The sequence below is a fragment of the Odocoileus virginianus genome, chromosome 2, assembly GCF_023699985.2.
Source record: "Odocoileus virginianus isolate 20LAN1187 ecotype Illinois chromosome 2, Ovbor_1.2, whole genome shotgun sequence".
Taxonomy (NCBI): Eukaryota; Metazoa; Chordata; class Mammalia; order Artiodactyla; family Cervidae; genus Odocoileus; species Odocoileus virginianus.
The window spans coordinates 65132121-65149783 of record NC_069675.1 but is presented as its reverse complement, the minus strand read 5'-3'; the positions used below and the strand labels follow the sequence as shown (position 1 = coordinate 65149783).

The 17663-nt window shown below is 41.2% G+C and overlaps 1 protein-coding gene across 2 annotated transcripts in view; it reads right to left on the bottom strand.

Annotated features, from left to right (window-relative positions):
- PCYOX1 (prenylcysteine oxidase 1) overlaps nucleotides 1–17663 on the bottom strand; it is a 45869-nt gene that overhangs the window by 7926 nt on the left and 20280 nt on the right. The window contains exons 1-3 of one of the 2 annotated variants that reach the window (XM_020877797.2): nucleotides 11007–11189; nucleotides 9706–9912; nucleotides 8509–8683 (exon numbers count right to left, since the gene is read on the bottom strand). In XM_020877797.2, coding sequence (XP_020733456.2) covers nucleotides 8509–8683; nucleotides 9706–9912; nucleotides 11007–11127 — 503 coding nt within the window. In that variant the 5' untranslated portion in view covers nucleotides 11128–11189. Of the gene's footprint in view, nucleotides 1–8508; nucleotides 8684–9705; nucleotides 9913–11006; nucleotides 11190–17663 lie in introns of those variants that run through there. The other variant, XM_070480665.1, reaches the window with a different exon arrangement.

The window sequence follows — 17663 nt, the reverse complement described above, 5'->3', positions numbered from 1 at the left end:
AGAAGAAGACAAAAAGAAAGGCCATGAGAAAATACTCGAGGAGATAATAGCTGAAAACTTCTCTAAAATGGGGAAGGAAATAGCCACCCAAGTCCAAGAAACCCAGAGAGTCCCAACAGGATAAACCCAAGGCGAAACACCCCAAGACACATATTAATCAAATTAACAAAGATCAAACACAAAGAACATTTCATTTCTCCTTTCTGCTTCACCCACTTAAGAAGGGAAGCTTATCAATCTTTCTAACATCTCTCCTGTTATTTCTCATCTCCCTGATCTTAAATGAAGCTTTATATTCAAAATACTAACATGAATAACTGATTTATCTGCCTCTAGTTTCTCTTTTTTATATAATTTTTTTATATTTGTTATGTGTTAGAAGGTTAATCTGTTGGATATGCTTGGGTAAACTATTATTTTTTTACTTGTTTGACATTTTAGTTTTTGGTCCCACTGCGCAGCAGGTATTAGTTCCCCGACCAGGGATCAAACCCATGCCCCCCTGCATTGGGGGTGCAGTGTCTTAACCACTGGACTGCCAGGGAAATCCGTCTAGTTTCTTCTTTGAAATATTTATGAATCTCCCAGAAGCACTAAAATACACTTCTTGTCAACCACCCATGTATTCAAAAACATCTTATTACTACTACTTACTAAAGTTCTGACATTTAAAAAAATCACAAATTTTTAAGAGCCAAACTCATCAACTCCTTTGCACCAATTGCAAATAAAGAAACAAAGGAGAGGTTAAAGAACTTGTCTAAAAGTGACATGGCAAGTAGAAGGCTCAGAATCACTATTCCCCCTCTGCCCTCTACCACACACACGCACACACTCATACCTCACACTTGAACACAGCTGACCCATTCAGTACTCTCTAAATATGCTCTGGGTATTGCTCCTAAACATTTTCACTAGCTCTTCCCTCCACCTGGAATACACTTCCCATCCGTAATCATAGAACAGTTAACTACACATCCTTCAGAGCTTAAATCCCACCCACTTTACAAAGTCTTTATTTTACATTTATTTTTGGCTGCACTGAGTCTTCATTGCTACACATGGGCTTTCTCTGGTTGCGGTGAGCAGGAGCTACTCTTCAGTGTGGTGTGCAGGCTTCTCCTGTCATGGAGCATGGACTCTAGAGTGCATGCGCTTTACCAGTTGCAGCGCACAAGCTTCGTTGCTCTGCTCCATGTGGGATCTTCCCGGACCAGGGATCGAACTTGTGTCCCCTGCGCTGGCAGGCAGATTCTTAACCACTGGACCACCAGAGTCCTCCCTTTGCAAAGTCCTCCCCAGATTCCCAGTCCACAGTGATACCATCATCTCCAAAAGTCCCGTAAAACTTAGCACTCATGTTTAGCACTTACATACTACTTTGTACTATTTATAGTAGTATATTAAATACTACTTTGTACTAAAATTAACTATAACTAATTCTTAGGAAATATCACCTGACATTTCTCTATACTTTATGAACTTGAAAGAATGTCCACATAAATCAGTTCATGCAATAATTCAATATATATTATTCTAGGCTGCAAGTGAGGATACAAAAATGAGGAAGTAAAAAAAAAAATGAGGAAGTCATGGTTCCTTTCTCCCAAGGAACTTACAGTTAGGGACAGCTACTCCAGTACACACATAGCTAAGTCTATGAAGTAAAGGAAGAAATAAATGCCAAGGAACGATCTCTATTAGTGGCCACAGGAGAAGAGTTTTTACATCAACTTTCTTCTCTCAAAATAAACTGTAAACTTTTTTAAAGAGCAGAGATAATGTCATACACATTTCAACATTACCTACTCTCTAACAGAGTAGTATGGGCTTCCCTGGTGGCTCAGAGGTAAAGAATCTGCTTGCCAATGCGGGAGAGTTGGGTTCTATCCCTGGGTCAGGTAGATCCCCTGGAGAAGGAGATGGCAACCCACTCCAGTATTCCTGCCTGGGAAATCCTATGGACAGAGGAGCCTGGCAGGCTACAGTCCATGGGGTCACAAAGTGTCAACACTAGCAACAACAGTGTAGTATATAAAATACTGAATAAATTTTTGTGGGAAAATTCTCAGTGCCAATTAAGTAAGTTATATATGATGTTATGGATTCCCAGGTAGCGCTAGTGGTAAAGAACCCGCCTGCCAATGACGGAAACACAAGAGACAATGGTTCAATCCTGGGGTTGGAAAGACCCCCTGGACTAAGAAATGGCAACCCGCTTCAGTATTCTTGCCTGGAAAGTTCCATGGACAGAGGAGCCTGGGGGCCTACAGTCCTTAAGGCCACAAAGAGTCATACACAACTGAGTGACTAAGTGCACATACACACATATGATGTTATAAAAAATTACTCCTCACCTCCTCCTGCCTGAGCCCCAACCACACTCAAGTAAGCCTCCTAAGTAAAGGCCTCATGGAGACACTATATACCAAATAAACAATGAGCACTGTAAGTGCATTACAGTACATATTTAGTAAAAAGCAAGGTGTGAGTAACTAGTAGTTTATAAAAGCAATCTGATTAGCAGAAACTAATTTTTTTCTCTTTAAAAATGTGTATAACCCTTAACCATTTATTCACTCATTCATTCATTTATTCATGCAACAAATATTTATGGAGCATCAGTCTGAGCCAGACACTGTTCTAGATGCTGAGATACAGAGGTCACTACAACACAGAAAAAAAAAAATCACTGCCATAACAGAGCTTTTGTTTTAGATGGGACAACAGGCAATAAAATAAACACAAGCAACTTACATAATAGTTTGTGCTAAATTGCTTCAGTTGTATCTGACTCTTTGGGATCCTATGGACTGTAATCTTTCAGGCTCCTCTGTTGGTGGGATTCTCCAGACAACAGTAATGGAGTGGGTTGCTCTGCCCTACTCCAGGGGATCTTCCTGGCCCAGGGATCGAACCTTTGTCTCTTGCATCTCCTGCACTGTCAGACAGGTTCTTTTATCAAGGAGAAAAGTAAACCAAAAGATTGGAAACACTTGGAGCTGGCAGAGTTGCAACTCTACAGCTGAAGCAGAGAGACCCAGCAGAGCAGGAGGAGGCACAGACAGAAAAAAGTAGTGGAGGTAGGATGAAGGACTTTTAAACTGGAGTAAGGACCTTAGAAAAATCTGCCCCTACATAAAAGCAATGAGAACACTGGCAAGCACTGTCAACATCAACTTTTTTGGAACTCTGGAAATAAACCAAAGACTTGCTAAAATCCCAGGAATATTAGATGGCTGACTGTAAGAACAAATGAGTCCTGTGGTATTTGAACTTTCCCTAATCTCATTCCCATCTTGCTAGCAACAAGGTAGCCTTAAAAATCAGCAGCCTTCCAACCACAATACCTGTGAAACCAGCAAGCTGGCAGCCACAGAGGTGATAAGACATGTTTAGAGCATCCCCAAATTCCCATTGTCAGAGAAGTGCCACTATTTGCCTTATCTGGCAGTCCACTCAAAGCTCTATCCTCAGGATTTGTGTTTTTTTTTTTTTAATTAAAAATTTTAAAGGATATACTCCATTTACAAAATTGGGAAAGGAGTACAGCAAGGCTGTAACTGTCACCCTGTTTATTTAACTTATATACACAGTACACGTGAAATGCTGGGCTAGATGAAGTTAAAGCTGGAATCAAGAGTGCCAGGAGAAATACCAGTAACCTCATATACGCAGATGACACCACCTTAATGGCAGAAAGTGAAGAGGAACTAAAGAGCCTCTAGAGGAAGGTAAAAGAGGAGAGTGAAAAAGCTGGCCTAAAACTCAACATTCAAAAAACTAAGATCATGGCATCCGGTCCCATCACTTCATGGCAAATTGATGGGGAAACAATGGAAACAGTGACAGACTATTATTTGGGCTCCAAAATCACTGCAGATGGTGACTGCAGCCATGAAACTACAACACGCTAACTTCTTGGAAGAAAAGCTATGACAAACTTAGCATATTAAAAAGCACAGACACCACTTTGCTGACAAACGTCCACATAATCAAAGCTATGGTTTTTCTGGTAGTCACATACAGATGTGAGGGTTGGACCATAAAGAAGACTGAGTACCGAAGAACTGATGCTTTTGAACTGTGGTGCTGGAGAAGACTCCTGAGAGTCCCTTGGACTGCAAGGAGATCAAACCAGTCAATTCTAAAGGAAATCAACCCGGAGTATTCACTGGAAGGATTGATGCTGAGGCTGAAGCTCAAATACTTTGGCCACCTGATGCGAAGAGCTGACTCAGTGGAAAAGACCCTGATGCTGGAAAGATTGAAGGCAGGAGGAGAAGCGGACGACAGAGGATGAGATGGCTGGGTGGCATCATTGACTCAATGGGCATGAGTTTGAGCAAACTCCAGGCGATAGGTGAAGGATAGGGAAGCCTAGCGTGTAGCAGTCCATGGGTTGCAGAGAGCTGCACATGACTGAGTAACTGGACAGCTCCACGTACAATTACAAAATATTGGCTACATTCCCCATGTTGCACAATACATCCTGGAGCCTATCTTACACCCAATATTTTATACTTTCTATGCCCCTACCCCAACATCGTCTTTCCCCCCTCACCACTGGTAACCACTAGTTTGTTCTCTGTATCTGTATTTGTTCTCTGTGAGTCTGCTTCTTTTTCGTTATAGTCACTAGTTTGCTGTATTTTTTAGACTGTTTATGTGTGTGCTCAGTCGTGTCCAACTCTCTGTGACCCTATGGACTATAACCCGTCAGGCTCTCCTGTCCATGGGATTATTCCAGCAAGAACACTGGAATGGGTTGCCATTTCCTTCTCCAGGGAATCTTTCTGAACCAGGGATCGAACCTGTGTCTCCTCCATTGGCAGGAGGATTCTTTACCAGTGGGAAACCTTTTCTTTTTAGATTAGGGCTTGTCTTTTTTTACCTCACTCTATACAAACAGCCCATCCTGAGCACATCTGTCAAAAACTTTTGTTGCCTGAGACTGTGACACCAAGTGGGGCTAGCAAGAGGCTTATCAGAAGATTTTAAAAAGAAATACTGGGAAATGAAAAACCCCAATTCGTTTCTAGGGACTTAGAAGGCCATGCCCATGTACAAGACAGTCACATGCCCAGGAAAGACCTGAGAAGGCCCTCATCTGTCACCTTCAGCTGACCTTGAGGCTCTGAGCAAGCCAGAAGTAAAGGCTAGAGCTACAAAACCTGCCAGAGCACTGCAAGCAATCCTCACACACACACACTTGAGTAGCCAAACATGACAAAGAATACCGACTTCACAGAATTAGTTCCAGAGTCACAAACAAAGAGCAACAGTAACAAACCCTGGGGTGAGCGGATGTCTGATGTCCAGAGTTACTAGTCAATATTATTTTAAATGTCCAGTTTACAACAAAAATCAACAGAAATCCTCCCTAAGAAAACCCAGACATTGGACCTGCCAGACAAAGACTTTAAATCAGCTACTGTAAATATGCTCAAAGAAGTAAAGGAAGCCATATCTAAACAACTAAAGCATGTATGAAAACAACATAGGTTAGGGATTTCCCTGGTGGTCCAGGGGTTAATACTCCGTGTTCCCAATGTAGGGGACAGAGGTTCGATCCCTGGTTGGGTCCTGCATGCCACACATCTTGGCCACAGAAAAAGAAATGTAGATTAGAACAAACATAGACTGCTAGTAAAGAGAAAGAAATAACAGAAAAAAACAAACTGTGGAGTTGAAAACAGTAGATAAAATTAAAAACCCCCTAGTGAAATGTAAGGGAATTCACTGTTCCTAACTCCTCTTTGGCAACCTCTGTGGCTCCTAATCCTGGTTTTTGTGACATAGGTGATACCACAAGTATTTAACAACTGGATTGAGGTCAAGAGGAAAAGGGGCAACAGAGGATGAGATGGTTCAATGGCATCACTGACTCAACAGACATGAGTCTGAGCAAACTCTGGGTAATAGTGAAGGACAGGGAAGCCTGGCATGCAGCAGTTCATGGGGTTGCAAGTAGTCAGAAATGACTTAGTGACTGAACAACAACAACAGCATTAAACATAAAGTAGACTGATTATAGCCCTGGAACTGAGTCAAGACTCCCTGCTGAGGGCAAGGAAAGAGATTCCTGGGGAAGAGAAAACATGCAGGCAGAAGCTATTTCATAAGACCAGCAGTATTTCACTATTTAGCAACTGGAACATGATGGCTCAATACTTGCCCTTTATCCAACAGGGTATGATGGATATGATAAAATTATTAAAATAAGATCTGCATGTTCTTATTGAAAGGAACAGTAATGTGTGGCCCTTTAAACAACATAACGGTCAGCACTCTATAATCAAGTGTCAAAGATACATGGCAGGACGGGGGGGGGGCATAATTCCATGTTTGGGAATTGTTTTCTAAAATCAAAAATAGTATAATATACAGAGAACTATATGCAATGTATGTGTATATGCTTAGTCACTCAGTAGTGTCTGACTCTTTGTGACCCCATGGACTGTAGCCTGCCAGGCTCCTCTGTCCATGGGATTCTCCAGGCAAGAATACTGGAGTGGGTTTCCATTTCCTCCTCCAGGGGATCTTCTCGACCCAGGAAGATAGATTCTCTATCTAAGCCATCAGGAAAGCCCACTATATGTGAAAACTTGTGATAAATCATAATGAAAAAGCATATTAGAAAATAATGTATATATGTATTAATAAACCACTTTGCTCTGCAGCAGAAATTAACACAACTATTAATATAGTTAATCACTATACTTCAATAAAATAATTTTTTTGTAATTCAGAGGATAACTGGTTTACAACGTTGTGTTGGTTTCTCTGTACAACAATGTGACTCAGCTGTAAGTATATACACATATATCCCCTCGCTTTTGAACCTCCTTCCTACCCCCTTATTCCGCCCCTCACATTTTAAAAAAATAGTATAATCTATGTATCCCCTTCTTGCGCCTTTTTCACAGTTCTGTAATACACTAAATTCACTTCAAAAGTGATTTCTTAATTTCTCAACGGGCAATTCTCTACATGTCAAGAAAACTGATTCACAAAGGCGAGGCTGTATCGCATGCCATGTGAACTTGATTTTCCTGTTGAGGATGCAGCAACATGCCACCTTTCTTTAAAAAGGGACTGGATCTACACAAGTTCTATACATTTTCCTAGTGAACTGCTTGTCTCTCTACAAGAATATATATTCTTTAAGGGCAGGAGTATGTTCTAGGTTCTACATCTTCAAGACCCAGAATACTGCCTGGCACATACTAAGCACTCAATATTTCATGAATGAATAAACAAATGAATGACTACTTTAGAACAACCTGCACTATAGCTGACCTCTCCAGTAGCTGGAAAGATGTTCAAGGAATTGACCTCAGAATGATGCTTAAAAAGAAAGAAATCTCCAACTACTAAAAGTTACAGAAACTAGAATATATTTATCCTATTTAACTCTTACAAGCTGAATTTCTCCAAGATCTAAAACTGTAAACCAGCATAAAACTTAGCACATGCCAACAACCTTAAAAAAAAAATAGGTTCTATCATACATGTACATGTACAGTTGAGTCCCTTCACTGTCTACCTGAAACTATCACAACATTGTTAAACGACTATACCCCAATACAAAATAAAAAGATTTTTTAACAAATAAGTTATAGTTTTCAAAGTCAGAAAGGTTTTTGTTTTGTTTTCATATTCTCTTGGCTGAGCCGTATAGCATATGGCCTCCTAGTTCCCCAACCAGGGGTCAAATGTGCGTCCCCTGCATTGGAAGTGTGGAGTCTTAACCACTAGTCCACCAGGGAAGGCTCTACACTGGTTACTTTATGTTATTTGTCTTAATTGCCAAAGCAATGCATATTCATATGTAAAGAACTTTTTGAAAATACAGAAAAACAAAGAGAAGGAAAAGAGGCACCTATATTCTCACTATGCAGGACAGTGTGGGAATATAATACCTTAATTTAAATTCTTGGGGCACAGAACTGATATGCTATTTCAGGCTGCTGGCTCACTGAAACATCATGTCACAGTTAAATAAAGCTCATTTAAGTTTTCTACAAGCTCTTGTACGTATCACCTCATCCATCTACACACAACACTAAAACAGTTCAGAGATTAAGAGGGAGGACTCTGGAGCCAGACGGCCTGGGTAAGAACTCCAGCTCCACCAGTTACTAGGCAGGTGGACTTGCATACCTAAAATCTCTCTATGCCTCCACCTTCCAGTAACCTACAAAGTTAGTAACAGCACCTACCTCAGAGAGCTGTCCTAAGACTTCAAGGAGTTAGTATGTGTAGAGCATGTAAAAGTGTCTGACAACATTAAACAAGCATTTGCAAAATATGTTTTCAGAAGCAAAAATAAATGACCCCTTCACGTTCGAAGTGAATAAAAGCCCTGCATATAATATACAAAACATTTTTCCTAACGACCTTACAAATAGGCTTTGTGGTTAGGTAGAGAACTGTTCCAAAAACTGTAATTCCTACAGATTATTTAATAAAAGGTCTTAGGTTAAATGGAAGAGAAAAAATTACCTCATAAACTTGTCTAATATATCCTCTACCCACATGTGCATTCGGAGGGACTGAAATCCATAGTGCCAAATTAGTTTAATCATGTTAATTATAAACCAGCTGCTCTCCTCATATACCAGGGTCTCTCCATTATACACCCCCACTAGGCCACTAGGGCTCTGAACAGCAGAGAGACCTGCAAAAACAAAGAAAGGGGAACTAAGTCAATGGTTTCTGTACTGATCAAATGAGAGCAGGTAATCTGAAGCTATGGGGGACACTCTGAAATGAGTGAATCTGGGCTTCCCCCAGTTCTCAGAAGAAATGTTAACAGAGCTCTATCTTTAGAACAGTGTGTGATACTCTAGACATCACACTGTCCAAAAGCAGATTCCCTTAAAGATGGGTTGGATGATCATGCAGCTATATCAAAATTAGAAACTGGCTATATTTAGTCTCAAAAGACTAAAAAAGGCAAAAGAAAAAGCCAAAGGACAGCTGAATTCATTTTAAAATCAGAAATGTCAGACATGACTTTTGCAGCATAAATTGCTCCCAGCACACACTTGCCCTTGTGGAGTGAAGAGGCCCTGGAAGCATCCACAGGAAAAGTGGAAAGCAGCTAAGGAAAACAGGATTTCCATTCCCGTGCAAATCCTATTCTGCGTAACTCAATACTTCTCGTAACTGGAAGGAGGCCGAAAGTACACAATATTCCCTGAGAAGCGAGTCTGCAGAGGCCCCCGTCTTCCCCCACAGCCTGTCCAATGCCTCCGCTGGTAGCGAAGCAGTCAGACGTCCCAAGGTCCAGGCTCATGTGTGCCCCTACGGCTGTGAGTGACCTTAAGGCAGACACCTCAACTCTCTGGGCCTCATTTCCCCAGCTGTAAAATGAGCATGCTAGGTTTTGCTAACTCAAACCATTCTTTGATTCTTTAACACAAACCCAGAATATTTAAGAATCAACAACAGCAACCATCCCCAACCCACGCGCCATGGCTGTAATTCCAGATAACTGAAGATACAGATACTGTAGTGTCCCATTACAGCAGAGCAGCTCCTAAGGCAGTGCCAATTGCTAGCAGGACAGTGAGGAAGGCAGTTTTACCAGCTTCACTGTAAAAGACAATTAATAAGGCAGAAAAGTTTCAGTTCCCCATCTGATAACAATATCCATGCACTTTGAAGTCTGCTTTGCTCGCAGACCAAATTACATACCCAGATCCTTGACAAAACGTTTCATGTGCAGATTTAAAGGATGGATGACAGAACCTCCTGACTCAAATTCTTGCCCCTGCACATTCAAGGTGGCCAGACGGCCTCCCACATTTCCTTTTTCAAACACGTGAATCTTCACATCTTTCCCAAATTTCTGCCGCAGATAATAGGCTGCTGAAGTGCCACCAATTCCAGCTCCAATAACCGCTATGGTGGAAAAAAGAAAAAAAGGAACAGGGTTTTTTCTCTTACCAGCTTCGCATGTTTAGTTTTTGAAAGGCCGTAAATCAACAACCGACATTACCTAAAGCAGTTATCGACAATTTAGGGAAGCCTGGGGAGGGGGAGGCATGGGACAGTTGCAGGGAAGACAGAAAGAACTCTAAATCTGGACAGACATTGCCCCCAGACAACAGTAGTAGTACATTGTTACTTTTTATTTTTCCCCCAGCCAGATGCCCCAAGCCTCTCAGTTCGTTGCGGAGGCCCCAAGTGGCCCGCACACGCTCCTTTGTGCCCAATGCAAGGGAAGAGAGGAGGTTGGGCCTTTCCAGCACGCACTTTAAATAAAGTGGCCGCCATTTTTGCCTAGATTTGTTCTGTCTCGTTAATGTAAATAGTTTAATGATCCCAAAGAAAACGGGTTAAAAAGAAATTAAAAAAAAAAAAAGGCAAAACAAAATAAACAGGGAGCAAACCACCAAAACGAATCAAACTAAAAGAGTGACTCCGCTGGGTAGTCGTCCTAGGTAAAGTATTTGCGGAAGCCAGGGGCCTCTGCAAGCCAGCCGACTTCAACAAAGCAGACGGGGGAGGGGTACCCCCCCCCCCCCCAGCCCATCGCGGGAAGCACACGCGGTCAGAGCGGTCAGCCTGTTCGCGCTGCTCGGCGTGCTGCGCCGGCGTGCGCCTCTCATCTGCAGAGCGGAACTGGCCAGTAGCTCCGAGCGGCCAGAGGACCGGCCTCCGAACAAGTGCAGAAAAGGAAGGCCGCGGGAGGGGCCTCTGCTTCCTTGGAGCCCCAGGCCCCCCGAGACAGGGGCTGCAGGGACGCCGGGCGCCCGCCCGCGGACTGGTCCGGGTCGCCCCCACCTCCACTGCCCATTCCTCAAGTGGGCATGTCTCCACGCCCGAGAAAGGGCGTTCCCTGGGGGCACTGCAAGCGGTTCGGAGGCGCAAACCGGGAAGAGCGCCACATTCGCAGCGGGCTGGTTCCGCGCGACCCAGCGGGCGTCGCGGGCGCCCGGCCTGCAGCAGCTGGCAGCTCGCAGCGCGCACCGCGCCGCCTCTTCCTCGCCTACCGATCTTCTCCGGCGGGGCCCGCGGCTCGGCGCTCCCAGGGTACCACCAGCTGCATAGTAGCAACAGACCAAGCCACAGCCGCAGAGTCGAGCACTCGAGGCCAGGAGCTACGGATTCCATGGCTCTGCGAACGCTGCGGTCGGACTGGAGCGCCGGGCTGCCACCCGCATTTGAGTCTGCGCTCTCCGTCCGCCCGGCCCCCTGGCTGGCCTCACCCCTCCAAGCCCCGCCCAGGTTCGCTCCCACCCTACCCCCACTCCTCAGCGCAGGCCCCTGACACCCCAGGGCCACACTTCCCTCCTGAAGTTCCCAACCGGGTGGTCTGGGTACCCCAAGCCGGTCCTGCCCCACCCCCCCCCCCGAAACTCACCCTGCTTCAGGGAGATACCAAAGACCCCAGAGGAGGCTCACCCCAGCTTTTAATTTCTTCAGCTGTGCCCTCTTCTGTCCCTACAATCGCTCTCGCTCAAACAACGGTCACAGCTAATCGCTGCCAAAAACAGACCAGGGGTGCAAGAAATACTTTGCTGAGTGATTGCTAGGTTCGGGGGGGTATGGGATGAATGCGTAACTGGTACTGCCAGTGAGAGTGACAGTCTCTCAGTCGTGTCCGACTCTCTGCGACCGCATGGGCTGTAGCCTGCCAGGCTCCTCTGTCCATGGGATTCTGCAGGCAAGAATACCGGAGTGGGCTGCCATTCCCTTCTCCACGGGATCTTAAAAGGAAAAATGGGGGAGCCAGGGATAGGATAGTTCAAAGTGAAAGGAGTGGAAACATCGTGACAGACATGAGTAAAAATAATGTACTGACCTCATATAATAGAACATTATGCGAGCATTAAAAAGATTGTAGGATTTCTATCGTCCTAGTATTGTTAGGTGAGAAAAGCTACTGAGTGACGGGTATTATATGATTCCATTTCTGTAATTAAAATACCCCTCCCAGCCAAAAAAAAAAAAAAGGAAAAGAATAAAAACTAGTACATGACCATGAAGAATAGTATGGATGAAAAGAAAACAAATTGGATAAAAAGAAAGGTTAAACTTGGAGAAAGGAAGTAGAAAATCCACTACCAAAAAAAAGGATTCATTTGTTGGACATTTATTGAGTTCCTTCCAAGTGGCAGGCAGTATTCCAGGTACTTGAGAAAAACCAGTGAACAAAATAGTGTTTTTTAAAAATATTAATTATAATGACACAGACATTCTAGCGGAAGGAGGCCGATGACAACTAGAATAAACATGCAAATAATGTAGTGTGGGGAAAGAGAAATGGGGAATGGCTTGTAATTTTAAAAATAGTGGTCAGATCCAAAAAAATAAATAAATAAATAAATAAAAATAAAAATAGTGGTCAGATCAGGCTTCATTGAGCAGAATGGCATTTGAGCAAAAGTAAATGGCTACCCACTCCAGTATTCTTGCCTGGAGAATTCTATGGACAGAGGAGCCTGGTGGGCTACAGTCCATGGGGTCACAAAATGTCAGAAACAACTGAGTGACTAATACTTGCAGTAAGTGAGAGAGTGAGCTAGGGAAAGAAAGACCTTTCTAGGCAAGTGTGTTTTTTTCTGTGTGTTTCTGGTGTTTGTGGAACAGCCAGTGGAACACAGTACAAACAGGGGAAATGGAGGTGTTAATGGAACAAGATGCAAGTCACACAAGAACTAAACACTTCTTTGTAAGAACATAAAAATAAGAAGATTAAGTCTCCTTTTTCTAAAAACTATAAAGAATGAGCTAAATTATGTCTTCTACTTTTTCCAAACTACATTATGCTCACAACACCTAAGTACCTTTAGCCTAAAAGGCCTTCAGTAAATATAAGCTAGTTGATTAGAATTTACCATGTCAGTGACCTTGACACAGGTGTCCTAGGAAAGACTGTGCTGAAAGGACCCTTGGTGAAGAGACAGTGGAGGTGGATTAAAGGCTTTCTCATTCTGCCCACTTACCCTTTCAAAAGAATTCTGTCACTAAAACTTAAAAAGATATTTTTATGTCATTTATGGAAAATGTTACCATGTACATGAAGTGTAATAGAAAGTAATACTAGAAATCTTTATTCAAAGAAGTATTCAAGAAAACAGTCCACCTTAGGAAGCTGGAGCCTAAGATTCCTTGACCAAATTCTCTTTAGCCAGGTTCCTCTGAGACCTCTTCTCAACAGCACCTCAACTTTAGCATATGAAGACTAACATAGTTTATAGGAGCTCAAAGCCACATCCTTGGAATGAGCCTGGCTTCCCTTAAAGTGCCTATTTGAGAAAAATTCAAGGCTGCTAAAAAATTTAGTATTGGTTCCAGGTAACAAATGAAGATAGAGAGCCCCTATCTTCTAGTCTTAGTGGAAGGACAGGAGACTAAATTTGATAAGGAACAGTTAACGAAAGCAGAGTGATTTCACTTGCCTAATGGCTGCTTCTCAATTTTTATAATCTTTCACTTCCCTAACTCCACTGCTGCTGCTGCTGCTGCTAAGTCACTTCAGTCGTGTCCGAGTCTATGTGACCCCATAGATGGCAGCCCACCAGGCTCCGCCGTCCCTGGGATTCTCCCAGCAAGAACAATGGAGTGGGTTGCCATTTCCTTCTCCACCTAACTCCACTAGGCCCCTGCTAATTCCCCAACTTCCATTCCTTCATTCTCCTTTTAAAACATGAGATCACCTACGTACAAATCAAAGTTGATTTCTACAATTCACACTGGACTTTCCCCTATTGCAACAGTATACTATTGATTAAAATTTAAATACTGATAAGTGTCTGAGTTTGTATTCACACTGCACTTCTCCCCAGTGAAATAGTATATTACTGATGACAGTAAAAATATAACTAGTGTATGGCTTTGTTTGTCCTTGACAACACTCAAATTGATAATACTACCACATCTCCAGGCTTTTTTCTTCATTGAAATTAACTCAAAGAAATTAATTTTCATAAGTTCTTACTTCCACACATCTCATTTCTTTCTTATTCTAAATAGTCTAAATGATATTTAATGCCTTAGGTAAGATATGGAAATTCAGAGGCATAATATGAGAAAAGATAAACATGTTTGATTACATAAAACATAAAGATTTTCAGATGGCAAGAAATAGAATTTTAAAAGTTAAAAAAAATACATGAGAATTAATATTTGCCTCTAAAATGACAGACAAAATGGTAGTTTATATCACAAATACAGACTAAGTACATAGTTAAGTAAATCAAAAAAGAGAAAGCAAGTGTCATTGGTCAAAAAAGACATGATATTCAACTCCAGTAGTAGTTTAGAAGACTGCAACTGCAAATAAGGAGAAACCACTTTTCATCAACCATATTAGGAAAAATTAATAAAAAATAACATCTAAATGCAAAAAAAAATCAAGGCAGAATAGATACAGATGTCAGGTACTAACTATGTTGGTTGGAGTGTGACAAAACCTTTTAAAAACAATTATTTAAAAAAAAACAATTATTTATTAAGATACATATAGAGATAACACTTAATTCATAAATCCCATGTTTGTAAATCTATTCAAAAGAAATTAAAGAATCAGTCATAAGGATATATGTACCAGGATGCTTACTGCAACACTGCTTGAGGGCCAGGATTGGGGGGTAGGGAGGGGGAACAGGCATAAATACTAGCAGGCATAAGGGAGAAACTCACTGGAACGCAAAAATTAGGGGGGATTTTTAAAAGTAATTTTATTTATCTGTTCTATCTGTTTTGGGCTGTGTTGAGCCTTCATTGCTGCACGGGCGTTTCTCCAGCTGCTGCGAGTGAGGGCTGCTCTCTAGCGGCCGTGCGAGCTCTCACTGTAGTCGCCTCTGTCGCTGTGGAGGGGCTCGGGCTCTAGACCCTGGGCTCGGCAGTTGTGGCGCACAGGCCCAGGTGCTCTGCGGCATGTGGGATGCTCGCAGACCAGGGACGGAACCAGTGTCTGCATTGGCAGGTGGATTCTTTACCACTGAGCTACCAGGGAATGTCCAAAAACTGGGGGGAATTTAACACCCCACTCACATCAATGGACAGATCTCCAGCCAGAAAATCAGTATGGAAACACTGGTCTTAATCAACATGGTAAACCAATTGGATTTTATAATTATATAAAGAAAATTGTATTCAGAACAGCAGAATACACATTCCAGTGTACTTGCATCATTCTCCAGGACAGATCACATAATAGGCCGTAAAATAAAAGTTTACAACTTTGAAATCATATCAAACATCTTTACCAACTACAACACTATGAGAATAGAAATCAACTACAAGGGGGAAATGTGAAGAAAATACAATACAAACACATGGAAGCAAAATAATACGCTACTGAACAACCAATGGATCACTACAGAAATCAAAGAGGAAATCAAAAAATACCTGAAGACACATGAAAAAACAAAAAAGCAATGACTCAAAAGCTATGGGATGCAAAAAAGTAGTTGTAAGAGATAATTATATTGCAATAGAAGCCTACCTCAAGAAACAAGAAAAATCTCTAATAAACAACCTATACTTACACCTAAGGAAACTAACAAAAGAACAAATAAATCTAAGGTTAGTAGAAGGAAAGAGTTATAAACTCAGAGGAGAACTAACTAAGTACAAACTAAAAAAAAAAAAAAAAAATACTAGTGAAACTAATATCTGGTTCATTGAAAAGAAAAAAAAAATTGACAAACCTTTAGCCAGACTCATCAAGAAAAAGAAGAGAGAGGGACCAAATAAATAAAGTCAGAATTGAAAAAAGAGAAGATACAACTAATACCATACAAATACAAAGGATCATAAGGGAATGTCTAAGTTCTAAATCGCTTCAGTTGTGTCCAAGTCCTTGTGACACCATGGACTGTAGCCCACCAGGCTCCCCTGCCCATATGACTCTCCAGGCAAGAATACTGGAGTGGGTTGCCATGCCCTCCTTTGGGGGATCGTCTCCACCTAGGGATTGAACCCACATCTCTTGTGTCTCCTACATTGGCAGGCAGGTTCTTTACCCCTAGTGCCACCTGGGAAGCCCTCATAAGAGAGTACTAGGAACAATTATATGCCAGTTAAATGGCAACCTAGAAGAAACTGACAAATTCCTAGGAATGTGTAATATCCCAAGACTGAATCAGGAGGAAATAGAAAATATGAAAAAAAGAAAATACACACAAACCAATTATCAGTAATGAAACTGAAACAGTAATAGAAAAACTCCCAACAAATAAAAGTCCAGGACCAGGTAACTTCACAGATGAATTCTACCAAACATTTAGAGAACAGTTAACACTTAAATTTTTTTAAATGTTTAAATTTTTAAAAAACTATTCTAAAAATTGCAGAGGAAGGAGTGCTTACAAATACATTTCAAGGCCAGTATCACTCTGAAAACAAAACACCGACAAAGATACCACACCAAAAAAAGTATAAGACGATATCACTTATGAACACAGAGGCAAAAATGCTCAAGAAAATATGACCAAACTGAATTCAACAATTACATTAAAAATATTATACAGCATGATCAAGCAGAATTTATCCCAGGGATGCAAGGATGGCTCAGTATTCAAAAATTAATCTATATAACACACCATGTTAACAAAGAATAAAAATCATATGATCATCTTGAAAGATACAGGAAAAGCTTTTGACAAAATTCAACATGCATTTAGAATTAAAAATCCCAACAATCTGTGTACAGAGAAAATAAAATTCAACACAATAAGGGCCATATATGACAAGCCCACAGTTAATATCACACTCAACGGTGAACAGCTGAAAGCATTTCTTCTGCGATCAAGAACAAAGACATTGCTCTTGCCACTTTTACCCAACATATTAGTGGAAGTTACCCCAATCAGACAAGTAAAAGAGATAAAAAGAATCCAAACTGGATAGGAAGATGATAGTAAAACTATCACTATTAGTAGATAACACGACACCATATACACAGAAAATTCTAAAGAAACTACTAAAGAGTATGAATTTAATATAGAGACATATGTTGAACTTCTATTACTAACAACAAATTATTAAAAGAAATTAAGGGGAAATCCCACTTTCAATCACATTAAAAAGAATAAAATACCTAAAAATAAGTCTAAATAAGGAGGTAAAAGATCTCCACTCAGAAAATTAAATGAAACTGATGAAAAAAAATACAGACAACATGAAGAGATGAAAAGATATACCACGCTAATACATTGGAAAATTTCATATTGTTAAAATGACCATACTACCCAAGACAATCTATAGATAGAATCAATGCATTGCCTATCAAACTACCAATAGCATTTTTCACAGAACTGGGACATAATTTTTAAATTTATATGGAAACACAAAACATCCTGAACAGGAAAAAAAACAATCTTGAGAAAGAAGAACAGAATTTTAGGTGTCATGTGCCTTGACTTCAGATTATACTACAAAGCCACAGTAATGAAAACAGTATAGTAATGGCATACACACAAAAAAATACATAGCTCAATGGAACAGAATGGACAGTCCAGAAATGAACCCACCCACATGGGCAATTAAATGAAGACAAAGGAAGCTAGAATACACAATGGGGGAGAAACAACCTCTTCAATAAATGGTGACAGGAAAACTGAACAGTGACATGCAAAAAATCAAACTGGTCCACTCTCTCACTCCATACACAAAAATAAATACAAAATGAATTAAAG